This window comes from Capra hircus, chromosome 24, assembly GCF_001704415.2.
Source record: "Capra hircus breed San Clemente chromosome 24, ASM170441v1, whole genome shotgun sequence".
Taxonomy (NCBI): Eukaryota; Metazoa; Chordata; class Mammalia; order Artiodactyla; family Bovidae; genus Capra; species Capra hircus.
This window is the reverse complement of record NC_030831.1, coordinates 12,545,555-12,573,460: the sequence shown is the minus strand read 5'-3', so window position 1 is coordinate 12,573,460 and position 27,906 is coordinate 12,545,555. Positions and strand designations below refer to the sequence as shown.

Genomic DNA, 27,906 nt, shown 5'->3' with positions numbered 1-27,906 from the left:
CATATCACTTAGCTCCATCTGCGGAGCCCTCTAAATAAGCTAAAGAAAAGTAAAAGTGAAGTGCTCAGTCCTGTCCGACTCTTTGCGACCCCATAGACTGTAGCCTCCAAGCTCCACCGTCCATGGGATTTTCCAGACAAGAATACTGGTGTTGGTTGCCATTTCCTTCTCCAGATCTTCCCAACCCAGGGATTGAACCCGGGTCTCCGGCATTGTAGGCAGACACTACCATCTGAGCCACCAGGGAAGTCCTAAGACTAAGGCAAATTAACCCAGGAAAGCAAACCTAGGCCCTAATGGGCGAGGCCTTCTGCAAACACCCTCAGAGGACCAGGCGCTAGCCTCCGCCACCAGTCTGTCTGCTCTCTCGGGCCCGGGGAAGGGAGATACACGCGAGGCTCAGCCTCCGCCCACGATCCAGCCGCTGCACAGGCCGGGCCATCTCCCGGAGTTCTGAGTCACCGCCGGAAGCCTGGCCCGAACTCAAAGCGGACGTGAAGCATCCACCGAGCTGGAAGAGCCGCCGCCGCCGCAGCAGGAATCTCCCAGGTACTCGGTCTCGGGGGCTCCCGAGCCCTCCGGATCCCCTGGCGGCTGCCTCTAGCCTGGAGCTCCAGCGGAGAGTTGGAGGGACGGCGGGGGGCCGGAGGCAAGGCGGGTCAGAACAGGGAGGTGGAGAGGACCCGGGGAAGGCCCGCGGGGGTATCCGGGCAGGAGAGCCGCGGGGCTGGGGTCGCCCCGGTCCCCGCCGCACCCGCGGGATCCCGGCCCGCTTCCTTGGGGCCTCAAGGGTGACTCTCCAAGGACGAGACTCGGAGGCCCGAGGTCCGGATCCCCGCAGTGGGGGCGACCCGGGCCTGCTGACTCCACTGCGCTGCTATTTGCCGGCAGGGAGGGTGCGGCCGGGAGCCCCGCCGCGGCTGCGGTTTCTGGAGGAGGACTGGCAGGAGCCCTGCCGCGGGAGGAGGGGTGAAGGGTGAGAGGGGGGAGGGAAGCCTGTAAGCTCTTTAATTACTATACTGAATTTCCATTAATAGTTTTGTTTTCCCGGGGCAAAAACGGTTAATAGACCACGATTATTATCAATTGTTCTAAAGTCTGTGATACTTCTAACAAGGTGGGGGAGGAGGGGGAGAAGGGAGGGGGCTGGGGCTGGGGGAGGGAGAGTAGGCGGGGGACGAGGGGTGGGGCGGGGCGCAGCGGGAGGTCTGTGGCGCCCACCGCAGCCTCGCCTGGAGAACTCCTGGTGAGTGAAACCTCCGGTGAGCTCAGGGAGGTGCCGGGCCCCCAGTTTATTGGGTGTAACCAGCCCCCCTCCCCTCCCCTCCTCCACATTCTTCTCTGTGTTCCTCCTCCCCTGTGTCCCTCCCTTATTTCTGTATTTCTTCCTCTTTTTTTTTTTTCCCCCTTTAACATCTGTTCATCTATTCTTATTCATGGGCTCCTTTCTCTGTGTTCTGCTGCGCTTAGTCGCTCAGTCCTGTCCGACTCCTTGCCACCCCATGGGGTCTACCCCGCCGGGCTCCTCTGTCCCTGGGATTCTCCAGGCAGGAATGCTGGAGGGGTTGCCATGCCCTCCCTCCAGGGGATCTTGCCGACCCTGGCCTCCCATATTGCAGGCGGATTCTTTACCAGCTGAGCTACCAGGGAAGCCCTCTCTCTCACGTGAAACAAACAGCTTCCTCCCCGTCTCCCCATCCTCAGCAGTCACAGTGTGGATTGCACACTCCCCCATACCCCTAGCTCCCTGGTTCCTGCTCCCACTAACTCTGCTGAGGGATTTGAGGTCTGAACTGCCACCCCCCACCGCTCCCCGGTCCAGCCTGGGGTGCTACCTTCCTCTCCTCCATCCTCCCTACTTCCCTGGTCCCTCACTCGTGTCCAGTTCTCCCAGGACATCAGGATTGCTGAGTCCCAGTCTCTCGGCTTTTCCTCTCACTATCTGGGAAAATTGGAAATTACCCAGAACAAAGTGGATTTTTCTCTTTTTTTTTTTCTCTTAGGCTTCCACCTGTAGATTCTAATTCCATCCATTTACCTAGAGGTTCCTGGAATGTGGATGCAGACTAAGGGCTGTCAATCTCTTGCTCTAGTGCTTCCTCTCCTCTTAAGTCCCCTCCCTTTGTTGACAAACACCCTAGGGCTGTCTTTGTTTCTGGAGCCCTTGAAATGGAATGTTCCACTCATCTCAAATGGAATGTAGCACCTTCCCCATTCCAAGCTGATTTGTATGACTTCCTGTGGTTGGTGTCCCACCCTTTGGATGGATTAGCTAAGAGCCTCTGCCTGGGACTCTGTCCTCCTCCTTATCCTCAGGTGATCAGCCCCCCAGCCTGGCAGTTCCATCTTCCACTCACTGTCTAGTGCAGACGTTTCCTCTGTGTTGGGTAGTCTCTAGTCAGTAGCAGGGGTCCCCAGTTTTTTGTTTTTTGTTTTTTTTTTTCCTGCACCAAACCATGAGCCACAATCTTTTTCTAAAACTCATATAAAGCCTTTGTTTGAAAACAGTGCCTGGCTTCCTAGATCATAGCTCAAGTCCCAAACTCTCAACCTGGTGTATGGGGCGCCCCCTTCCTGTCTGGGGCACTGTGCCTCCGATGGGAAGCTGCAGTCACCTGCTCCCTGGGCCCCACACAGACCACGCGCTTCCTGTGCATTCTGTGCACCGGCCGGCCCTGACATTCACTGCCTTCCCGAGCTCCTGCCAGTCTTTAAGGACCAGCTTATTGCTCCCCTTCTCCTGGGCTTCTGAAGAGATTTCTTTCTGCTTTACTGTTAGCTTCGTTAGCACTTTGTTGTTTATCCTGGTGCAGAGTACAAGGCCAGCTTGAAACCAGGCGTTTATGCATGTGTATCTCCCCAAGGGTGGGAGCTCCCAGTTGTTGCAGAAACCAGTACTCGAGAAACCAAGCACCTCACTCGGAGAGTTGGAGAACTCAGGCTTATTACGCCGGTGGACCCAGAGGACTGAGGACACTCCAAGCTCTGAGCCCCAAACAAGGGATTACAGAGTTTTTATAGACAGACTATAGTGGGCAACACTAGCTGTTAAGGGGCTGGTAAGGGGTTACGTGTGAGCGGGGACAGCAGTCAAGATAGGGAGGGGAATGCCTGACCTTTACAGGGACAGGCAGGATTAAGCATGTTTGCAGAGGCCAGACAGCTGAAAAGAGCAGGAGGAGGATGACTGAGATAAGCTCCAGTTCTTAGTATTTTAAGTCCCCACTTTCTGAGACTGCGTGACCTGCGTGATCCAGACTTTGCAAGGAGCAAGCTGAGTTACAGAGGCAGAAGGAGCAGGAAGTTACATAAAATTTTAACTTTTCCTCTTCATAGTCAGGAATTATGGCCTTTTTTTTTTTAATCCTCCAAAATCTTATCAGGAAAGTTCGACATAAACGCTTTTTGGAAAAATTCACTTTTGTATGTATGTATGGGTTGGATGTATGTATGCCTGGATAGCTCAGTCGGTAGAGCATCAGACTTTTAATCTGAGGGGCCAGGGTTCATGACCCTGTTTGGGCGTCTCTGTTTTTTGTGACCTTGTGGCACAATGGTAGTGCCTCTGACTCCAGAATTTTGGGCTTCCCTGGTGGCTCATATGGTAAATAATGTGTCTGCAATGCCAGAGACCCAGGTTCAATCCCTGGGTGAGGAAGATCCCCTGGAGAAGGGAAAGGCTACCCACTCCAGTATTCTGGCCTGGAGAATTCCAGGGACTGTTTAGTCCATGGGCTCCAAAGGAGTCGGACACAACTGAGCAACTTTCTTCACTTCATGGGTTGGAGGTGGGGGGTGGAGCAGGGGGGTGACAGGCATTCTGCCCCAGGAGGAAATGATGCTGAATACAGTCAGTCCTCTACTCTATCAGAGGTTCTGCTTCCACAGAACCCACAAGAGACTACAAATATTTGAAAGAAAAAAAAAAAAAAAATCCAGGAAGTTCACAAAAGCAAAACTTGAAGTTGCACCCTCTGGCAACTATTTACATAGCATTTTATATTGTGTGAGGGATTATAAATAATCTAGAGATTATTGAAAGTAGACAAGAGAATGTGTGTAGTTTATATGCAAATACTACCCCATTTCATAGAAGAGACTTAAGTGTCTTTGGATTTTGGTATCCACGGGGCTTGTGGAACCAGCCCCTCATGGATATTGAGAAACATCTCCTTGGAAGCAGAAGGCTTGCTTTTGTGGCTGAATCTTCTAGTTTCTTCTGAGACCTGAGGACAGTATTTAATTGTCCTGACATTGTTCACCTGTAAAAGGAAAACAAGTTTAATGCCAATCCATTTTATTGGCTAGAAGTAAAATCTTTTCGCTGGTGTGAGCTGGGACACATCTGAGAGGTGCACTTGTATGTGAGTGTGTGCAAGGGTGTTTCAGTGTTTGGGGGACATGATGATGGAAAATACTCAGCCGCTGACTAGCACCCTGATGTTGAAAAGGAATGGACGTGAAGAGATGAGAGGAAGAAAGGGGAAATGTAGAAGAAACCCGAAATAGACATTTACAATTAAGAGCAGTTAAAATGTAAAGAGGAAATTAATGTGATATTCCAGTTCATTCCTTTGCCTATGCAGATTGGACAACTACATACTCACAGACACACACAGACACGTGTGCAGACTCACTCACCAGCATAAGCTTATGCCAGCCTCACCCTGGCTCCTATGACACAAAGAATGTTGCTCACCATCCAGTTCTACGAGGATCAGGTGTCCAGCTGCTGCAGTCACTGGCTGCCAGTGCACCCTGAACAAAACTCAGAATGAAAAACAGGATAAGCCACTCTGTACTTTGGGAAAACGGGCTCCTTAGGGATTGCACTGGAAAAAAAATTAATAAGCCGAGATTCTTGCATCTTCCCCTACATCACAAAGCACTAAAAACACTAGCTGTGCCCTCTGGTCCTCGTGACTAGCAGTGACCTTTTACTGAATGGCTGACTGCAGGCATTCTGTAGCCCAAATAGTGCTTTTCTGCCTGCCCCCTCGGAGCTATGTCAGAGAGTTTATCTCCCTTACTATAGTCCTCAGTGAGATCCTGAGTAAAACTTAACTCACAACTTAATGTCACGTTGTGCATTTTTCTGTTTCAGTCCACAGTCCAAAGCTTCTATGCTCCTGAAAAATCCAATCCAAATTTATTCCTGTCTTTCATCTCCAGGTACCCAACTCTCTCCTTCTTTGAATCTCTTTGGTGCCATTTTCTGATAGGTGCAATGCTATCAAGTTTCAATATCCCTCTTGGCTTCCCTGGTGGGTCAGCTGGCAAAGAATCCGCCTGCAATGCGGGAGACTCCGGTTCAATCCCTGGGTCGGGAAGATCTCCTGGAGAAGGGAATTGGCTACCCTCTCCAGTATTCTTGTCTGGAGAATTCCATGGACAGAGGAGCTTGGTGGGTACAGTCCATGGGGTCACAAAGAGTCTGACATGACTGAGTGAATAACAGTTTCCTGCCTCCTAGGTTTTTATTTTCTGACCAGAAGTGGCGAGGAGGCAGGCTGGGTCCTGCTCGTGTTGAGACTTGCCCATTGCAGGTACATCAGCCTTCCAACTCCGGCAGCCCTCTTGTTGGAACCTAGCAGCTGAAGAGTCTGGAGAGACTTACTGAAGTGAGGGCAGAATAAAATAACATTTTGTCCCTCTATTAAGTGTATTAACTATAGAGTACTGTTGTATTTTCTTGGATGACGTTTTAATACTTTTTTCCCGCCAAACTTTAAGGAATCTGTACCGGATGGGACAGTTTTATACTTACCAGGTGAATGTCATACTTTTTTTTTTTCCCCCAACCATGCTTTTGTTTCTTTTAAGCCAAAGACATCTTCTCTTGAAAAAATTTCTTAGAAGCTTCAAAGGAACCATTCAACAGTGAGGAGGCTCTGGTTGAAATGTTGCCCTTTCCCCCACCCCCTTTGCTTTCCCCTTCTGTCTGACCCCCTGCAAAGCTTAATGAGATTCACTTTCAAGACGGCTTTAGGAAGCCCGGTCAGTCCACCAGGAGACTGAAAGATGCTTATAAAAATGAACAAATGTGTGATGACCCTTATCTCTAGGTAGAGCTTCCAGTACTTTTGGTTTTGCTTGTTTGCTAGTTTTTCAAACTGGAACATATTGTTCTTGCATCACCGTAAAATTTTTGAGTTAAAAAGATACACATACATTTTTTAAAAAGATCACATAATAGAAAAGATGAGCTTATAGGATCATGGGATTATGGGTAATTATTTGTCCTTTTATTTTTCAAAGTGCTCTCAACTGTAAGAGCAAAGAGACTCAGGGAAACTGAGATGAGTTGATGAGTTTTATTAATTTACTGACTAGGAGTCCAGGTTTCGAGAAGGTTTAATAGAAATAAATGCACATTTTATAATTTTTTTCTAAAATTATAATAATAAGCTGCAAAAACTAATCACAACTGGCAGAAAGGTGCCTGCTGACATTTTTCTTGCCCTGTCCCATGGAGACCATCTTCCTTGATGATTATATTTTAAAGAGCTGGCTTCTAGGGGCTTGAGAAAGAGTGTCTGGGGTTGTAAAATAAGAAAGAGGTTTTTCAAAATGTTTAGCTGCCAAGAAGCAGAGAAAAAACTTACGATGACCAATTGCCTAAAGTAAGTTCTTTAAGGAAAGGGAGGTCAGGGATCAGAGGTAGGAAGAAACTTGTCTGCAGTTTAGTTAAGCTGGGGGAAGGTCAAGGCTGGATCTATAATGAGTGCCTGATTCAATCTGTCCACCTGATGACTTGAGATCTGGGCTTCGTATCCCATCTGCATTCCCAGGGGGCCCATTTCACAGCTCTCAGTCCAATTTCAACAACACCAGTGGAAAATGATGTGTATATATATATATATATTTTTTAGTCTCTCGGATTTAAAGTCCTTTTTGTGTTTTTCTAGGAACTTGCATTTTAGGGCAGGCTGTCCCAAACCAACCCCACAAATCTGTTGAAATCCATCCAGCTGTTTTCTTTTTCTAAAAATTTTGACTGCATCCCATAGCATATGGACCTTAGATCTGAGACCAGGGACCAAACGCACACCCGTTGTATTGGAAGATGGAGTCTTAACCACTGGACCACCAGGAAAGTCTGTTTCTGGCTGTTTCCATGTGACATAATATGGGATTGGAAATAGGATGGAGGGGAGGGGGGCTTTTCAAAGCCCATGAACTGAGCAAGATGATTAACTCAATCCTCTGTGCCTGTGATTAAAACCAACAGAGAAACAACAATAACAACAGAGTTTGGGGGTTGGGGGCAAAGAAAAAACATGTTTACAAATAGTTTTAATGAGGGAAAAATTGCTCTAATGATGAATAAAAAGGAACAGAATACTACAATTGTAGGGATATTATATATGCAACTATGCCAAAGCCTTTCACTGTGCAGACCACAACAAACTCTGAAAAATTCCTAAAGAGAAGGGAATACCAGACCACCTGACCTGCCTCTTTAGAAATTTTTATGCAGGTCAGGAATATCATGCGGATGACACCACCCTTATGTCAGAAAGCAAAGAAGAACTAAACAGCCTCTTGATGAAGAGGAGAGTGAAAAAGCTGGCTTAAAACTCAACATTCAGAAAGCTAAGATCATGGCATCTGGTCCCATCACGTAATGGAAAATAGATGGGAAACAATGGAAACAGTGGCAGACTTCATTTTTGGGGGCTCCAAAATCACTATAGATGGTGACTGCAGCCATGAAATCAAAAGATGCTTGCTCCTTGGAAGAAAAGCTATGACCAACCTAGACAGCATATTAAAAAGCAGAGATTACTTTGCCAACAAAGGGCCATCTAGTCAAAGCTATGGTTTTTCCAGTAGTCGTGTATGGATGTGAGAATTGGACTATAAAGAAAGCTGAGCGCAGAAGAATTGAACTGTGGTGTTGGAGAAGACCCTTGAGAGTCCCTTGGACTGCAAGGAGATCCAACCAGTCCATCCTAAGGGAAATCAGTCCTAAATATTCATTGGAAGGACTGATGCTGAAGCTGAAACTCCAATACTCTGGCCACCTGATGCAAAGAACTGACTCATTGGAAAAGACCCTGATGCTGGGAAAGATTGAAGGAAGGAGGAGAAGGGGCCGACAGAGGATGAGATGGTTGGATGGCATCACCTACTCTATGAACATGAGTTTGAATAAAGTCCGGGGATTGGTGATGGACAGGGAAGCCTGGTGTGCTGCGGTCCATGGGGTCTCAAAGAATTGGACAAGACTGAGCAACTGAACTGAACTATATATGCAACTATGTAAGAAGATGTATGACATTTTTATTTATACAAAATTGTTAATAACTCATAGAACGTTACTTAAAGATTATGCCAGAGACACAAAACTGAGGGAGAGGATCAGCAATAGGGGGTTTATCTTACACTTCTGGAGGTCAAAGGTCTATAAGAGGTTGGCAGAGCTACTTTTTTTCTCTGGAGGCTCTAGGGCAGAGTCCAGTTCCTTGCATTTTGCAGCTCCTAAAGGCTGCTGGCGTTCTTTGGTTTCTGACCCCAAGTCATCCTGATCTTTGCTTCCATCCTCATATCTCCTTTTCTGCCTCTGACCCGCCTGCTTTTTTTTTTTTTTTTAATATTGATTTATTTGGCTGTGCCGAGTCTTAGTTTGGGCACACGGGATCTTGTTCTCTGACCTGGGATTGAACCTGAACCGCTTGCATTGGGGGCACAGAGCTTAACCACTGGACCACCAGGGAAGTCCCTTGCAGTCCTGTTATAAGAAGCCTGTGACTACACTGAGCTCACCCGGTGATCCAGGTGACGCTCTCCATCGTAAGATCCTTAATTCAGACTCAAGCACAGGTTTCTGAGATTCGAAGCGTATGTTTGAGGGTGCAGCTACTTTGCTGACCACACCCAGCGTCCACAGATGGGGCACAAATGAGCAGGTGACTAGTGGAGGGCGTGGCTGACGTGCCTGTGTTTGGCTTTTGATACAGACCTCCAGTGATGGATGCTCTCTGCAAAGCAAATGGCACTTTTGCCATCAACTTACTAAAAATGTTGGGTGAAGAGGACCACTCGCGAAACGTGTTCTTCTCTCCGCTGAGCCTCTCCTCCGTCCTGACCATGGTCTTAATGGGGGCCAAGGGGAACACGGCGGCCCAGATGTCCCAGGTATGTGGGCTTCCTCTGCTTTCACGGGGCTGCTCTGTTCCTGCCTCACACCCGCTGATGGACCCCAGTGAGGCTGGGAGGGGCACTGGACTGATGGAAAGAATGCAGACCTGAAAGTGGAAAGAACTGTGTGAGAGACATCTCCTGCCAGTGTTCATGGGAGACGCTGAGTGCTCTTTGCTGCATCTTTGATGAGCAAGGGAAACTACAATTCTGTTCCACAGAAAAGCCAAGAATTTCAACTTCGTTCAATTTTAAACTTTTGCTAATGTTATATTTCAAATGGAAATGCAACTGTGTAAATGAACTTTTTGTTTAATGCGTTGTTTCTAGTATAAGGTTATACATAAGTGGAAAAAGTGTGGCACAAATGGGGACTTCTGGAATTTTTAAGATATAATCTATCTATATATATTAGATTATAATATATATATAATATATAGAGAGAGCTCAGCCATATATATATATATGTATATGTAATCAATCAATCAATATATAATCTGATTGACCTGATATGCTTTATATATGATCTTAGCTATCAATGAAGGGGGCTTTCCAGGTGGCTCAGTGGGTAAAGAATCAGCCTGCCAAGGCAGGAGATGTAGGAGGCCGGGTTCAATCCCTGGGTCAGGAAGATCCCCTGGAGAAGGAAATGGCAACCCACTCCAATATTCTTGCCTTGGGAATCCCAGGGACAAGGGAGCCTGGTGGGCTGGAGTCCATGGGGTCGCAAAGAGTCGGAGACGACTGAAGTGGTTGAGAACACACGCATGTACCATGGAGGCAGTGGCTGTTGCTTTAGGGAGGTAGACTCCCTGGTGAAAGTGTCCCAGAAAACTGTCATATACGCATCATATTTCCATATCAGGGTGCACCGACCCTCCTCAGAATCAGTCCCCAGCCACAGCTGAGTCCCTGGTGGCTGTTTCTTTCAGCTCCCTGGAGGAGCAGGGCTTTGGGCTGGTGGTGTTGGGAGATAAGAGAACAGCCTTAATTCTCACTCTGATTTGACATTTAAATCCCATCTAGACTGAAGGACTTCTGTGGAATTCCCAATGAAACATTCCCATGTCTATTTCTGCTCATTCTTGTATCCTAGTTCAGTTCAGTTCAGTTCAGTTGCTCAGTTGTGTCCGACTCTTTGCGACCCCATGAATCACAGCACGCCAGGCCTCCCTGTCCATCACCAACTCCTGGAGTTCACTCAGACTCATCTATCCAGCCGTCTCATCCTCTGTCGTCCCCTTCTCCTCCTGCCCCCAATCCCTCCCAGCATCAGAGTCTTTTCCAGTGAGTCAACTCTTCACATGAGGTGGCCAAAGTACTGGAGTTTCAGCTTTAGCATCATTCCTTCCAAAGAAATCCCAGGGCTGATCTCCTTCAGAATGGACTGGTTGGATCTCCTTGCAGTCCAAGGGACTCTCAAGAGTCTTCTCCAACACCACACTTCAAAAGCATCAATTCTTCGGCGCTCAGCTTTCTTCACAGTCCAACTCTCACATCCATACATGACCACTGGAAAAACCATAGCCTTGACTAGACGGACCTTAGTCAGCAAAGTAATGTCTCTGCTTTTGAATATGCTATCTAGGTTGGTCATAATTTTCTTCCAAGGAGTAAGCGTCTTTTAATTTCACGGCTGCAGTCACCATCTGCAGTGATTTTGTATCCTAGAGGTTATTCCATATCCCTCTTTGTTCTATTCAGTCTCCCTCCTGAGCACTGCCTTCCTGGCATAGATAAACCTGCTAGAGTAGGGCTGTCCACTTGGGGGCGATTCGGCATCCCCGGGACAGTTGACAAGGTCTGGACTGTGTTGGTTGTCATCCCTGAGAGGTGCTGCTGACATCTAGTGGACATAGCCCATAAATGCAGCTAAGTATTCTAGTGTGTGCCGGACAGCCTCACAGTGAAGTGGTGGTGGTGGTTTAGTTGCTAAGTTGGGTCCAACTCTTGAGACCCCATGGAGTGTAGCCCACCTTGGGATTTCTGTCCATGGGATTTCCCGGGCAACAATACTCGAGTGGGCTGCCACTTTCCTGCTCCAGGGGATCTTCCCAACCCAGGGATCAAACCCACCTCTCCTAGGTCTTCTGCATTGGCAGGCGTATTCTTTACCACTGAGCCCCCAGGTTTGTGGCCCCAAAAGTCTATATTTCCAGGTTGAGAAACTCTGTGCTAGATGGTCAAACCATCTAGGATGGTTTAAAATAGGATCCTTTGTTATTTTCAGCGCAGAAATTTGTTTGGGAAGAGCTCTTCGAGGGAGAAAATGGCATGTTAAAAGTCAGTGCTCTTGTCTTCTATCACCAGGCACTTTGTCTGAATGAAGGTGGAGATGTCCACCGAGGTTTCCAGTCACTCCTCAGGGAAGTCAGCACGTCCGGCCCGCAGTGCCTGCTCAGAACTGCCAACAGACTCTTTGGGGAAAAGACATGTGCTTTCCTGCCAGTAAGTAGTGCTCCCACATCGATGAAAAAAGACACTGAAAATAAAACAGAAATTATGGAAGAGCAGAAATAAAGTATAGTTGTGCTGCCTTAAAAATGTGCTTAGAATTATATTTCTGTATCTGAGAATTTTATGATTACTTCTGAACTGTGTCCTTTAAAAAATGACTGTTTCTGATATATCATACTCCCAGATGTCAGTTTCAATTTGTCCATCTTCCGGCACCCACACCTGCCTTTCCCCCACCCCCATCTCAATGACCACAACCCCTAACCCTTGTCTCATCTTTACTGGGCACTTTCTGTGGAGCTGACCATGCAAAGTCTCTTAAATTCGTCCCCTCTTCTGAATCACCATCGTCATTGCCTGTGTCCAGGTTCTCACACCTTCTACACTGTTATTTTAATTGTTTTCTAACTGATCTCTCTTAAGTCCAGCCTGGTCCTTGCACACCACTGTTATAATCAATTCAGTTCAGTTGCTCAGTTGTGGCCGACGCTTTGCGACCCCATGGACTGCAGCACACCAGGTCTCCCTGTCCATTACCAACTCCCGGAGTTTACTCAAACTCATGTCCATTGAGTCAGTGATGCTATCCTACCATCTCATCCTCTACCGTCCCCTTCTCCTCCCACCTTCGATCTTTCCCAGAATCAGGGTCTTTTCCAATGAGTCAGTTCTTCGCATCAGGTGGCCAAAGTATTGGAGTTTCAACTTTAGCATCAGTCCTTCCAATGAATATTCAGGACTGATCTTTAGGATGGACTGATTCGGTCTCCTTGCAGTCCAAGGGACTCTCAAGAGTCTTCTCCAACACCACAGTTCAAAAGCATCAATTCTTCGGTACTCAGTTTCTTTATAGTCCAATTCTCAAATCCATACATGACTACTGCGAAAACCATGGCTTTGACTAGATGGACCTTTGTTGGTAAATGATAGAATAGTCTTTCTAAAATTAAGATCTGTTCCTAAAAAATAAGATTTTGAATCTGAGTATTTCCTATTTACTGCAGTGTATAATTCCAAAGGTCCCTAGTCCAGTAAGAGTCTGCCATTATTCAATAAGTGAGATCCAAAAAACTGTGCTCTACAATAAACAGAATGATGTTATTTTAAGATTAATGAAATGATCAGGGTAAATCTGGTCATCTTAGCAGTCGGCAATTCCAAGGATTATTATGTAAGACTCAAATATAACCTTGTCCTGGCTGCTGTTGGGTGCTACCCAGTGCGGACTGCCTGCTCTGGGGTTCAGTAACCTTGGAGATGATTCTGAGTCCTTCAGCTAGTTAGATTTTCTAGGATAAGTACCTGTGATTCCAGGAATCTCCTGGTTGATGGATGTTCATTTTTGAATATCAGCCAGATTTTTGAATATTGTAATTGGGGAATACTGAGGACATAGAGGATCATTCTCCACTTTTCACGGTCGCTTGGGTTCTTCTTCTCTCTGCATCTTCTTTCCTCCGTAGAAACTAGAATGTTTGAGGACAGGAGATGGGCGGAGGATGGGAGCCAATTGCCAGGCACATTATATCAGAAAACAAGTTTTCGTGAGGTGAGTTACCTGTGGATTTTAACGCGTTGCATGTAATGCCCTTCCTGATTTGACCCCAATTTACATTTCATGGCTTATCCCTTGCTCATTTTTTCCCTAATTCCCTACACACACACACACACATACAGACATACACACACAATGATTCCACTCCTGGAAGACCTGGAAGATTTTTTGATAGTCTAGTTCAAGCCTTCCAATCATTCAATAAGGATGTTTTGGACACTCTGATCTGTTCTGGTCATACAGAAATGAGTAAAACATGGTTAGACCACGTAGTGGAGGAGATAAAATCAAATAGAAGGTCAACATGGAGTTTAAGTGTTTGACAGGAAAGTTCGCAGGCTGTTTTGTGCATAGCTGCCACTGTCCATATTCTCAAAACATCTTGTAGCTCTCTGTGTATATATATTTCTCTCTCCGCAGACTGTGAGCCACCTCAGGTCCAAAGTCTTGTCTTTACCCTGGTGTCCTGCACCTGGCACAGTGCCAGTGGTCTCTACATTTTGATTAATTGCACAAATGAGTTTTAAAGTACAGGGTGCCCTGTATAAGCATTTATGCCAGAAACATGTTAAGAAAAAAAACATGTTTTCACACTTTTAGGGAATTTTGCCAAGTAGAATATGGCCACACTTGGTATTCTGCATTTGTAGGCTTTTAAAGAATCCTGCCAGAGGTTCTATCAGGCTGACCTGGAGGAGTTGTCCTTTGCTGAAGACACTGAAGAATGCAGGAAACACATAAACGACTGGGTGATGGAGAAGACGGAAGGTGAGCGGTTTTCATTTCGGGAAAGGTGGTGTTATCAGGGAGACAGAGCCAAGACTGCCCAGATGTGACCTCCGCGGTGTGACCACTCTGACGCTGTTTCCAGTAGCCTATATGTATGTTTGCTGGGTTTTGAAGCAGGTAATGCCATTCTGACATGGACTGGAGCCTTCCAGGCTTCTCTGTCCATGGGATTCTCCAGGCAAGCATACTGGAGTGAGTAGCCATTCCCTTCTCCAGGGGAATCTTCCCAACCCAGGGATTGAACCTGGATCTCCTGCAGTGTGGGCAGATTCTTTATTGTCTGAGCCATTAGGGAAGCCCCAGTGCCAATCTGGTATTTTTCTTGGGCTTATGAAGTGGTGATTTCTGAAAAATGCTTAAACCTAGTGTTAGTCTCTGCTTCAAGATTGTTGTTTAAAGACAAATACTACACTGCATGTGTGCCCCACATGAAACACCATCCCCCTGAGTCCTCAGGCAGCCAGAACAGCAGAATTCCAGCCTTTTTTCAATATCGAGAGAGAGAACTTTTGTAAAAGAAATGTTTATTCTCCCCCAATAGCAGTAACTTTCTCTCATATTCTTTACAGGTAAGATATCAGAGATACTAGGGGCTGGGACAGTCGGTCCTCTGACTAAGCTGGTCCTAGTGAATGCCATCTATTTCAAAGGCAAGTGGAATGAGCAATTTAACAGAAAGCACACAAGGGGAATGCCCTTTAAGACTAACCAGGTAGGAAAACATTTTGCAGACATATTGCTACTTTCTGAAGATTGTGAAGGAATGGAAAAAATAATTTATTTTACCCTTTCTTGATTCTTAATTTATTTCTGAATGAATTTCATGTCCCCTGTATATTTCTTATTGGAATGGGAAAGAGAAATACCAAAATAATTGTTATATTGATCTTTTTCCTTGGTCAAATTGATCTGTCTCTGGTTATGTTATTTGGATTGAAAGAAAATTTTCTCTAAGCCTTGGAGTTACTTTTGTATTATCCTATCACTGAGTGTATTTAGACTTTTTCTCGCACTTGTCAACGACAACTATGACTATTGCCTTAGAATTCATGCTGTACAATTCGGAATACAAGAAAAAAAAATGTTAGCAAATGTTCAAGACAGTTTTGTTTCTACTTATTTTTGGATCTTTTTTTAAAAAATAAAAAATTTTACATACTTAAGATGTACAAGATGAGGATTTGCGATACACAGTGAAATGATTACTGCAGTGAAGCTAATTAAAATATCTTTTGCTCACATAGTTGCCATGTATTTTCTTGATGACAGCACCTGAAATCTACCCTCTTAGCAAATATCCAGCATTCCATATTATTATATTATTGTTATATTAATTATATTATTATTAATCCATGATTAACTATAGTCATCATGCTATGTGTTTGATTTTTAGACTTCTATGCCTAACTTTAAAAAACTTTTCTCCATTCAGTTTTGAATATGATAATGGCTGAGGTCAATAACTCTCAGCTTAGAATCTGACCTCTATCCACTTGATAATAGCATATTGCACAAAAATTTACATGCCCAGAAAACATTTGTTGCAGTCTTTAAAAATGATGGACTCTGGACATCTCATCAAGGTTTTTTCTCCAAGAAAAGCAAGGCCATAGCACCAATTATATAATTGAGCAACTTTTCAGAGTAAAAGTATAACTCCCTCTGGCCTATATACCTTTTCTAAATAAATCTTCCAGTGCAAAGACTTGAATATTAGTTCATTTTCCTCTTAACTTCGAGAAATAAATTTTTAATTAAAAGGTCCCTGTGAGTGCTATTCTACTTATCTTTTAAAAAGAGAAAAAAGCACAATTTCTTCTGAGAATAATATAGAGAATTTTATGTCTCTATTCATCAATTTTTTCTCTCCCACATGGTAGTACTTGATCTGCTGGGACAATGGAATGTCATTACTCAACACTACTATGTACTAATGAAGATTTTGCATCAATCAGCATAAACACACAGAAATAATAATTATATGTACCTATATGTTATGTTCCGTGGGCTTCCCTGGTAAAAAATCCACCTGCAATGCAGGAGACATGGGACTGACCTCTGGGTCAGGAATATCTCTTGGAGAAGGAAATGGCAACCCACTCTAGTATTCTTGCCTGGAGAATCCCATGGACAGAGGAGCCTGGTGGGCTACAGTCCATGGGGTTGTAAAGAGTCAGACATGACTTAGTGACTGAATGACCACAAGGGTTCTGTGAATTAGATATACCAGTTCTTAGTACCCTGTGCTCATATTTCAGTGATTTGATTTTAGTTTCATATTTTTATCAGGAGAAGAAGACAGTACAGATGATGTTCAAGCAAGCCAAGTTTAAAATGGGGCACGTGGAGGAGGTGCCTGCCCAGGTCCTGGAGCTGCCCTACGTGGGGGCTGAGCTGAGCATGCTCATCCTTCTGCCTGATGAGAACACGGATCTTGCTGTGGTAAGCCCTTGATGCTGAGTCTGAGTGTCCATGGATCCAGCCTGCGCGTGTTTTTTTTAAAACGTTTTATTCTGTATTGGGATATAGCTGATTAACAATGCTTTAATAATTTCAGGTGAATAGTGAAGGGACTCAGCCATATATGTATATATATGCATGCATCCATTCTCCCCCAACCTCCCTTCCCATCCAGCTGCCACGTACTATTGTGCAAAGTCCCCTGTGCTCTACATTAGGTCCTTGCTGGCTATCCGTTTTAAATGTTAGCAGTGTTTACATGTCCACCCCAATCTTGCGAACTGTCTCTTCCCCCCGTCCTTCCCTGTGGCAGTCCTAAGTAGTCTGAGCTCATTTTTAAAAGTGCATCCACTGGATTGCATTTGAGGCATTTCCAGTTTAGGGTTGTGCTAAGTGAGTAAGTGAGTGATAGTCGCTCAGTTGTGTCCAACTCTTCGATGGACTGTTGCCTGTCTGGCTCCTCTGTCTGTGAAATTCTCCAGGCAAGAATACTGGAGTGGGTTGCCATTTCTTTCTCCAGAGGGTTGTTCTAAGGAGTGCTAAATGAACACCACTGCATCACTTTTGGTGAACATGTGTGTGCATTTCCGTTGAGTGTACAACTAGGAGTGGAATTGCTGGAATAAACAAATTCTGGTGAAGCCTAGAAGAAGAGAGTTCCAAAAATAAGAACATTATTATTTATTCTGAAGGGAAGGGCTAGTTGAGAGCCCACTAATTATTAAACAAAATAATAGGAAAAAGATAAAGATGGCTCTGAGCAGTGTTCCTCAAACATTAATGTGCATGTTAATCTAATGGGATCCTGTTAAAATGCAGATTCTGATTTAGGGGGATAATGGCCTGAGATTTTGCATTTCTGACAAGATTCCAAGTGATACAGATGCTGTTGGTCATAAACCCAATTTTGAGGATCAAGAGTCTAAAGTACAGGTGAGGAATTTTTCTTAGACAGGAGGAAAAGGACATTTTCCTATGACAGGAAAAGAGAGTTCAGGTTGGGGGCAAGTAAATTTATAAGGTGGGAGGTGCAGGAGTGACAGCATGCTGGTTATCTGGCTCCTGAGGTGTCGGGGAAGCCCTCATTTATAATGTTTGCTGATTTCTGTGGTGTAAATACCTGCATCACGGCCAAGTTTAGGCTCCCAAGGGGTTAACAGTTGACTTTTGCAGAAGATGCAAGCTAGCTCCAGCACACCGGTGCACGCCTCCCTACCCCTGTGAGGATAGGGCCTGCCTGATTTCCTTGGCTTCTCTATTGAATCAGGAACCTCCTGGCATAAGGCAAGGAAGAGATCTGTCATGGCAACTTTAAGAAAATGAGATGCAGACATAGAGAAGAGACCTGTGGACACAGTGGGGGTAGGAGAGGGTGGGATGAACTGAGAGAGTAGCATGGAAACATGCACATTTCCACAGGTAAAGTGGGTAAAGTAGGTAGCCACTGGGAATTTGCTCTATGATGCAGGGAGCTCAAATTGGTGCTCTGTGACACCCTACAGGGTTGGGACAGGGTGGGAGGTGGGAGGGAGGTTCAATAGGGAGGGACATATATATAGATACATGTACGTATGGCTGATTCATGTTGATGAATGGCAGAAACCAGTGCTACATTATAAGGCAATTATCCTCTAGTTAAAAATAAACTAATAAAAAATAAATGATATTTATATAATATGAGATATTAATCATTGCTATAATGGCATTTATATTTCAATATATAAATGTATGACACTAACATGTACATGTCAAATTTACACAGTTTTATATCACATATACTTCAATTTTTTCAAAAGCTCCCCACCCCCCAAAAAAAAGGAAAATTAGGAGAGTCTAGGAACAGAACTGACATCCAAACATCTGCCATTGGAGAGGAGCTCTCACTTGGATTTCTGCTGGTGGGGGGAAGATGCTCCTCTGTATATTTTCCTTGTTAATAAACGAGAATGAAGGCTGGATCTGGGAGGGTTCGAAGCTACCCCCAGAACAGGCAGAGGGCAAGCAAGGATGCCAGAAGCAACAGTCCTGTGGAATTTCCCATCCTGCCCTCCTCCCCTAGGATCACGGAGTTCTCCCTTTTTCATTCAGCCAAGTTCTGAGTCATGCTTTTTTCTCTTTGGTCAACAGTTTCTCAAACTCATGGTACTGTATTGCATTTGATGTTGTTCAGTTGCTAAGTCATGTATAACTCTTGCAGCCCCATGAACTGCAGCATGCCAGGCTTCCCTGCCCTTCATTATCTCCCTGAGTTTGCTAAAACTCATGTCCATTGAGTTAGTGATGCCATCCAACCATCTCATCCTCTGTAGCCCCCTTATCCTCTTGCCCTCAATTTTTCCCTGCATTAGGGTCTTTGCAATGAGTCAGCTCTTCCACTCAGGTGGCCAAAGTATTGGAGCTTCCACTTCAGCATCAGTCCTGCCAATGAATATTCAGGGTTAATTTCCTCTAGGATTGACTGGTTTGATCTCCTTGCAGTCCAAGGGACTCTTAAGAGTCTTCTCCAACACCACAGTTCAAAAGTGTCAGTTCTTTGGCACTCAGCCTTCTTAATGGTCCAACTCACACATTTATACATGACTACTGGAAAAGCCATAGCTTTGATTATACGTAGTTTGCTGGCAAAGTGATGTCTCTGCTTATTAAAACACTGTCTAGGTTGGTCATAGCTCTTCTTCCAAGGAGCAAGCATCTTAATTCCGTGATTGTAGTCACTGTCCACATTGATTTTGGAGCCCAGAAAAATGAAATCTGACACTGTTTCCCCATCTATTTGCCATGAAATGATAAGACTGGATGCCATGATCTTAGTTTTTGAATGCTGAGTTTTAAGCCAGCTTTTTCACTCTCCTTTTTCACCTTCATCAAGAGGTTCTTTAGTTCCTTTTCACTTTCTGTCATTAAAGTGGTATCATCTACATAAATACAATAAATTGGTTATGAGAATTTCCTAAACTAAAAAAACAACTTGACATTAATTTGATCCAGATTGTTCAAAATAAAACCCCATCTTTGTCTCAGGTGTTTCCTAGCTGTTGCTCTCTTGTATCCATAAAACAGGGAAAATGAAAGAAATAGAGGGAAAATCTTGGTGTGTTTATAAGAGGAAATATCCTGTAGATTATCCTGGAACAGAACTCAGTATCAAGTCACAGGTCATGAGGGGGAGGGGTTAATGAGCCAATAGGTGGGTGCTGCTGCTGCTGCTGCTGCTGCTGCTAAGTCGCTTCAGTCGTGTCCGACTCTGTGCGACCCCATAGACGGCAGCCCAGCAGGCTCCCCCGTCCCTGGGATTCTCCAGGCAAGAACACTGGAGTGGGTTGCCATTTCCTTCTCCAATAGGTGGGTGGGTACCAGGCTATTATCGTCTAACTTTTAAGACTTAACTCTTCATTATTTCAGGTGGAAAAAGCACTTACGTATGAGAAGTTCAGAACCTGGACGAGCCCAGAAAAGCTGACTGAGGAGAAAGTTCAAGTTTTTCTTCCCAGATTAAAGCTGGAGGCGAGTTACGACTTGGAAGCTTTTCTTCGACGTTTAGGAATGACTGATGCTTTCGAGGAAGCCAAGGCAGACTTTTCTGGAATGTCAGCTAAGAAGAACGTGCCCATGTCCAAGGTTGCACACAAGTGCTTCGTGGAGGTCAACGAGGAGGGCACAGAGGCAGCCGGGGCCACTGCCGTGGTCAGGAACTCCCGGTGCTGCAGAATGGAACCGAAATTTTGTGCAGACCACCCTTTCCTCTTCTTCATCAGGCACCGGGAAACCAACAGCATTTTGTTCTGTGGCAGGTTCTCGTCTCCGTAGGAGGTGCAATTGCTGTATTTCTCTCTTCTCGCTTCTACACACTCTGCCTTACTCCAAATTCCGGTGGCCAGACTGATGCAGTGGTTTGACTGCTAAAATAAAATGCGATTATGGTTAACAGATCTCCCCCTGATAGAGTTGTTGAGAGGATTTAATGGGTTGATAAAGAGCGTGGGGCCTTCTCTGGTGGCTCTGATGGTAAATAATCCACCTACAATGCAGGAGACCCAGGTTTGATCCCTGGATGGGAAAGATCCCCTGGAGAAGGGAATGGGAATCCACTCCAGTATTCTTGCCTGGACAATTCCATGGACAGAGGAGCCTGGTGGGTTACAGTCTCTGGGGTCGCAAAGAATCAGACACTACTGTGACTGCCACTTATATACTTTTAGAGTAGCATGTGATATCATTATTGGACAAGAGTTAATTGCATTTTTATGTACCTAAGAAACAACAGTGAGAAAATGTAATTACTTTTGCACTAAAAATATAATGTTCTCAGGAATAATGATTAACAAAAGCTAAGTAAGACTGTTAGACACTAAAAATTATAAAGTGCTATTGATACCCATTAAAGATGACCAAAATAAATGGACATATTCCATATCAAGAATGACCTTGAGTTAAAAAAATTGTCAGTTCTCCTCCACTTGTCCTATAGATGTAATTCTAATCCAAATTCCAGCCATGTTTCTATGGAACTTGACAAGTTTATTTTAAAAGGTATATGAGTAAGCAAAAAGTCAAAAAGATATAACACCCTATAAAGAAAAAGATCAAGTTGAAGAGCTCTGGTTCTATTAAATAGTGAAGCTTATTATAAATATACTGGTAATATACTGTGGTATCTATTCAGGGATAGACATACCAACTAATGGTGTAGAATAAAGAGCCCAGAAGCATACTTAATGCATGTATGAAAATGTGAAATAGAAAGGAACTGGTATTAGAGGTCAGTAAGAAAATGACAGCCCGGTATAATGTTCTGTGCAAACTTCCTTATTTAAAAGAAAAAAACGAGACTTCCCTGGTGGTCCTGTAGTTAATAATCTGCCTTCAAATGCAGAGGATGCAGGTTCGATCCCTGGTCAGGGACATGCTGTATGGCAACTAAACCCACAGTGAGTCACACAGCTAGAGAGAGCAGCCCCAAAACTAAATTAATTAATTGAGGGAAAAAAGAGAAAACAATTATTGACAGAGTAAATACTTAGTGAGAAAAGAAAAATTTATATGCTTTACAATAAAATATGCAGAATATCCTTTGACTTTAGGGAAAAAGAAGAATTTCTTCATCAGTATATAGAAAAGTAAGACAAACAATGGACAAAATCAACTACATTAAAATATAGGTTAAGTTTAAAATTACCAAAATATAAGCACAAAACAGGAGTTGATAGTTTAATAAATTTAACCGCTAGAGGATAAATCTCCAAAGTGTGAAATATTTCCATGGAAGAAATGGGAAGAAAAGCAGCAAACGACCCAATAGAAAAGTTGACAAAGACTTGAAACGGAGAACTCACAAAAGAGAAAACAGAAAAGGTCAGTAAACACATGAAAAGATGCTCAGTGTCATTCATAAAAGAAAACAAATTAAAATAGACATTAGAGGTCAGAGGGAGATGTGACCACGGAGGAAAGCAGAGAGTCAACGTTGCTGACTTTTGAGGATGGAGGAAACGGGCCCAGCCAAGTGTGGATGGAGAAGCTGGAAGGCAGGGACATGCATTCTGGCCCGGAGCCCTGAGACAGGGGTGTGCCTCTGCTGGGACCTTGCACTGAACTTCTGACCCACAGAGCTTTGAGACAGTGAGTGTGTGGTGTTTTACTAATAAGTCACTACATTTATCATTTGGAAATGAATACAGCATTCAAGACTGGTTCTTTTCATTGGCAAATGACTGAAACACATTTCTGTCTTAGTGAAAAGCAATTTATTATCTGATATCAAGTTTGGAAAAGTGTGTGAGGAACAATCAGAAGCATAGACCCAAGTGTCTTAGGTTCTTTCTTCATCTCGGGTTTTATTGTTTCTCTGTGTGTCAGCTTCCTTCTCTTTCCCCACAGAACTTGAAGCAGAGTTCCACCCTTTAACCCCAGTATGGCCTGGCCAAATTTTGCTCCACAGCTGTCCATTATAGAACAAACAACAGGGGCAAAGTGTCTGGAAACCACAGAGATGAACTAGAGACAGTTACTATAATACGTTGCTTGGAAGACTGATCAGGTGTCTCTTTTCTGCCCAACCTATTTTGCCTTTAACTGAACAGTGATGCTTCTTAGTTCATGGCCTCCTCCTGCCAATTAAAGATTGACAAAACTAGAAAAATGATTGACTTGAAATTATGTTGATCAGGCTGTTTAAAAGCATTTGAATCATCAAAACTATCATAAACTAGGCTCATCAAATGTGCTGGTTTTTATTGCTGACAGATTGCTACCATCTCAGTGGCATGAGTAAGGGTTTCCCAGATGGTACAGGGGTAAAGAATCCACCTGCAAAGCAAGAGACCCAGGTTTGATCCCTTGGTTGGGAAGATACCCTGGAAGAGGGCATGGCAACCCATTCCAGTATTCTTGCCTAGAGACTACCATGGACAGAGGAGCCTGGTGGGCTACAGTCCACGAGGTCACAAAGAGTCAGACAGACTGATCGACTAACACTGAGTATCTGTCTCATAACGCTGTAGGTCAGAGACTTGTCTGCCCTGTCTTAGGTCTTACAGGGTCAAAGTCAGGCTGTCAGCCAGGCTGCCTCCTCGGCAGGGTCTGAGGAGAATTCATTTCCGGGGACTTTCAGGTTACTGGCAGCACTGAGCTCCATGTGCTTGTAGGAATGAGGTCCCTGTTTCCTCTTTGCTGTCAGCTGAGGGCCTTTCCTGTGGCTTCTTCCATTTTCAAAGCCAGCAATGGTGGTCCCCCATCCATCTGATGCTGCTGTCAGGAAGGGAATCTTCTATCCACTGTTTTAGGTTTCCAGCTGAGACTCGTTAACAAAAAGATTAACAAGAGAAAATCAGTTTGTTTATTATTTATTTATTTGGCTGCACCAGGTCTCAGTTGCAGGACATGGGATCTTTTCAGTTGCTGCATGTAACATCCCGTTCCCCGACCAGGGATCAAACTGGGACCCCTGTACTGGGAGAATGGAACCTTAGCCACTGGTCCACTAGGGAAGCCCGGAACAAAAGTTTATTAGTGTATGTATTTGTATGCACTGTTACCAGTTATTCCACTTCTAGTTGGAAACCCTAGAGAAACTATATGTTCCAGAGACATATAAAATAATGCTCATGACAACACTATTGCAAGCAGCTAAGGAAAAACTGTTAAAGAAAGCTCAAGAAACCTAGGAGGACTTCCCTGGTGGTCCAGTGGTTAAGACTGTGCTTTCATTGCAGGGGCGGTTTTGGTCCCTGGTCAGGGAAATAAGGTCCCACATGCTATGCAGCATGGCCATAAAAAAAAAAAAATAAAGAAAGAAAGAAAAGAAATAAAAAGTTAGAAAAACAACCCTAGGAAAAATACTGAATTATTAAAATGAATAGATTATGTTGTATTCATACAAAGGATCAGGGTTATGACCTTCTTCAGCTCTGGAGCACCATCCACATTGTCAGCACCTTTGATACAGAACACAATGTACAAGCTTCTACGATTTTTTGCAGAACACCATATATTAGGGAAAATGAATTAATCACAGCCATCAGCATAAAATGGTCCAGAACAAAGATATCATGTGTCAATTGCATTTGTACAAAGTTAAACAATAAGCAAGTTCAGTTCAGATCAGTTCAGTCTCTCAGTCGTGCCCGACTCTTTGCGACCCCGTGAATCGCAGCACGCCAGGCCTCCCTGTCCATCACCATCTCCCGGAGTTCACTCAGACTCACGTCTGTCGAGCCCGTGATGCCATCCAGCCATCTCATCCTCAGTTGTCCCCTTCTCCTCCTGCCCCCAATCCCTCCCAGCATCAGTCTTTTCCAATGAGTCAGCTCTTCACATGAGGTGGCCAAAGTACTGGAGTTTCAGCTTTAACATCATTCCTTCCAAAGAAATCCCAGGGCTGATCTCCTTCAGAATGGACTGGTTGGATCTCCTTGCAGTCCAAGGGACTCTCAAGAGTCTTATCCAACACCACACTTCAAAAGCATCAATTCTTTGGCACTCATCCTTCTTCACAGTCCAACTCTCACATCCATACATGACCACAGGAAAAACCATAGCCTTGACTTGCTGGACCTTAGTCGGCAAAGTAATGTCTCTGCTTTTGAATATGCTATCTAGGTTGGTCATCACTTTTCTTCCAAGGAGTAAGCGTCTTTTAATTTCATGGCTGCAGTCACCATCTGCAGTAACTGATCATTTAATTGTTTAAAGCAACATATATGTAGTAAAGCCATAGAGAAAAAGCAAAGGAACAGTTTACACAAAATACAGGATAGTACTAAATCCAGTGCAGGGAAAGAGTGTAATCAAGTCAACAGGAAGCTTCAGAATTATACCCAATACTCTGTTTCGTAAGCTGGATAGTGACTATTAGAATTTTATTCAACTTGACTATTAATCTTTAAATATGCATATATATATATCCATTGTGTGTATTTGTGATACATTTCACAATAAAAATTTTAATAAAAGAATGGAGAAATCATGGTATAGTTTGATGCCATAAGAACAACAGCCAGGTAAGAGAAACAAGACTATTACAAATTTAATAATGGAACTAAATGTAACTTCCTTATTAAAAGATAGAAATCTCTTACATTGAAAATAAAATATGGTGTTTTGTCAAATATTGTCTTCCATTAGCATATCTCAAGCAAAATGACATAAAATCTGCAAAGATATATCAGGCAGATTTAAAGACAGGAACAATAGGAGTCAAGCTATTAATACCAGAAAAATTGGACTTTAAGGAATGAATTAAAATGTAAAAATGCTGTCATTTGATATAGAAAAGGTACGATTCATAGTGAAGATGCAATTTAAATTTCAATGTGCCTCTTTCAAAACAGGACAGAAGAACACACAAAAAAATAATAATTAAAAAACTGATAAAAAAGCAAAAGACTATACCATACTTCACAATAAGACCCATTTTTGTACATTTTCACACCTCTGAAAGTAAGATATATCTTGATATAATTGTCACTGTCCATACATGTTTGTTTTAGTCAAGATATCTATTTTTTTTCATTTCAAGTTATTTTTGGTGTTGTATGTGTTGAGAATAGTCGCCATTAATTTTAAAGATTATATCTGACATTGAAAACATTATTGTAAATGCTAAAAATTATTGAAGTGAAACAGTGATGTGGAATTTGATATTAGAGAAGTGAATATCTAGGTTTGGAGGAATGAGTGAAATTCCCAATTTTCTTGCAAAGCAACGTTGTAGGACCTAAGAAAGAACAAGTGGGTGAGTGTGTTACAGGGTGACACTTCACACACCAACATCAAAGCTTGCAGGAAGAGTGTCAGTAGCTTGGAAGAAAAACCTCCCGAAAATAGCACTGTGTTTGTTCATGTTTGGTAATGCCCACATACCAAAATTCTTGCCAGCATAATAAAGAATACTGTTGTGAAAAATTAGCATCTATGGTTTTAAGCCCCATAACCATTTAAAAGAACCAGATTCTAAAGTTTTTTAAGGTTTCTTCATTTATTTTGCAAATATTGCATTCTATCAATACATATGAATAAGATATACCAAAAGATATGTCTAAACACAAAGGAACTTTTTACATATTTATCATGAAATTTCAAGTGAAATAAAGTATTGCTGCTGCTGTTGTTGTTTAGTCTCTAAGTCGTGTCTGACTCTTTGCAACTGCACGGACTGCAGCACGCCAGGCTTCCCTGTCCTTCGCTATCTCCTGGAATTTGCTCAGACTCATGTTCATTGAGTCAGTGATGCCATTCAACCATCTCATCCTCTGCCCCCTTCTTCTCCTCCTGCCCTCAATATTTCCCAGCCTCAGGGGCTTTTCCGATGAGTCGGCTCTTCCCATCAGGTGGCCAGAGTATTGGAGCTTCAGCTTCAGGATCAGTCCTTCCAATAAATACTCAGGGTTGATCTCCTTTAGGATAGACTGGTTTGATCCCTTGCTGTCCAAAGGACTCTCAAGAGTCTTCTCCAGGGGCTTCCCTTGTGGCTCAGCTGGTAAAGAATCCGCCTGCAATGTGGGATACCTGGGTTCGATCCCTGGGTTGGAAAGATCCCCTGGAGAAGGGAAAGGCTACCCACTCCAGTATTCTGGCCTGGAGAGTTCCATGAATATATTAAAAAGTACCTTTAAAAAAAAAAAAAAGAGTCTTCTCCAGCACCACAATTGGAAAGCATCAATTATTGTATCATAATTCAGTCAGCACGTGTTTTAATTCCTTAGCAAAACATGAAATAATAATGCATTTTAGTGAGATCATTTTAGTCTTCTTGTGCCATTACCTCTGGTGGAGTGAAGGTCCTAAAGATGAACCAAAGGGATGCAAAACAATACAATTACAAAGTATCCTAAATATCAGGAAAAGAAGTAGAATAAAGGAGGCAATGAGAGAATCACCTGGGAGACTTACTTAGATGGCCAAAGAGGGAAGATCTCTTTGAGGAAGTACCATCTAAGATCTAAATTTTGAGTGACATTAACCATGCTGTTAATGAGCAAAATGTACCAGGAAGAAGAAACAGCAGGTGCAAACTCCTGATATTGAAAGATGCTTATTGAAGGAGCACTGGAACAGTGTGCGAGGGAAGTTTTGAGCCAGAGTAGGAGGGGTGAAAAGGAAGCAAAATGAAGCAGGGTCAGTCATGAAGGGTGGGTGTGTCACACACAAAAATTTATATTTAGCTAATAATACTATTGGTGTGCTTCCCTGGTGGCATAAAATGTAAAGAATCCATCTGCCAATGCAGGGGCTGCAGGAGACACAGTTTCAATCCCTGGGTCCGGAAGATCTCCTGGAGAAGGGAATGGCTACCCACTCCAGTATTCTTGCCTGGAAAATCCCATGGAGCCTGGTGGGCTACCGTCCAGGGGGCCATAAAGAGGACACAACTGAGTGACTAACACTTTCACTTTCTTTCATTAATGCTATTGGCACCTACTAAAAGGGTTTTAAGTAGAAGACTTAAATCATCTGCAGTTTCTAAAAATGATTTGGATTGCTGTATGGAGAATAAAATAGGGCAAACATAGAAACAAGATGTCCAGTTGGGAGGTAATTTTAATAGTCTTGGCAAGAAATCAGGGCTGATCTGGCTAGAGTAGTAGAGGAATATGCTTAGAAAAGGGAATGCATTAGAGACATATTTTAGAGAAGTTATCACAGGTCTCAGTACGGAACAAAATGTACCAGGACACGTGTGGGGGTGGGGAGGGCAACTTAACCTATGGTAGGGTCTGGGATGAGTTAAGGAACAGAAGGAGGTGCTTTCCCTGCAGTGGGGAAAAGCTGAAGGGGGAGCAGGGTTAGGCAGTTTTAGGTGGCATGGGGACCAAGTGTCCCATTTTGAACGTTAACCCTGAGATTCTTGCAACATTTATGAATAGTTGGCACTCCATATCTGTGGAATTCAATCTGTGGTTGACTGAATCCATGGATGTGGAACTTGTGGCTAATGAAGGCCGACAGTATGTGTTATTTCAAGAAGGTAGCTTCATAGCTGGATCTGGAGCACAGAACAGTGT

General features: G+C 43.7%; 1 protein-coding gene and 1 non-coding gene across 3 annotated transcripts; both read left to right on the top strand.

Annotated features, from left to right (window-relative positions):
• LOC102169925 (serpin B8) lies at positions 187-20,334 on the top strand. 2 transcript variants are annotated; one of them, XM_018039759.1, is made up of 8 exons: positions 391-549; positions 8,964-9,141; positions 11,455-11,592; positions 13,065-13,150; positions 13,807-13,924; positions 14,515-14,657; positions 16,235-16,387; positions 19,808-20,334. In XM_018039759.1, the coding sequence occupies exons 3-8, from the start codon at positions 11,577-11,579 to the stop codon at positions 20,210-20,212; spliced, it is 921 nt and encodes a 306-aa protein (XP_017895248.1). In that variant the 5' UTR covers positions 391-549; positions 8,964-9,141; positions 11,455-11,576; the 3' UTR covers positions 20,213-20,334. The 2 variants fall into 2 exon arrangements, with proteins under 2 accessions (XP_017895247.1, XP_017895248.1); XM_018039758.1 differs by lacking the exon at positions 13,065-13,150 and having other exon boundaries at positions 187-549.
• Positions 3,453-3,525, top strand: TRNAK-UUU. The gene has a single exon. It is a non-coding gene; the product is annotated as a tRNA-Lys (tRNA).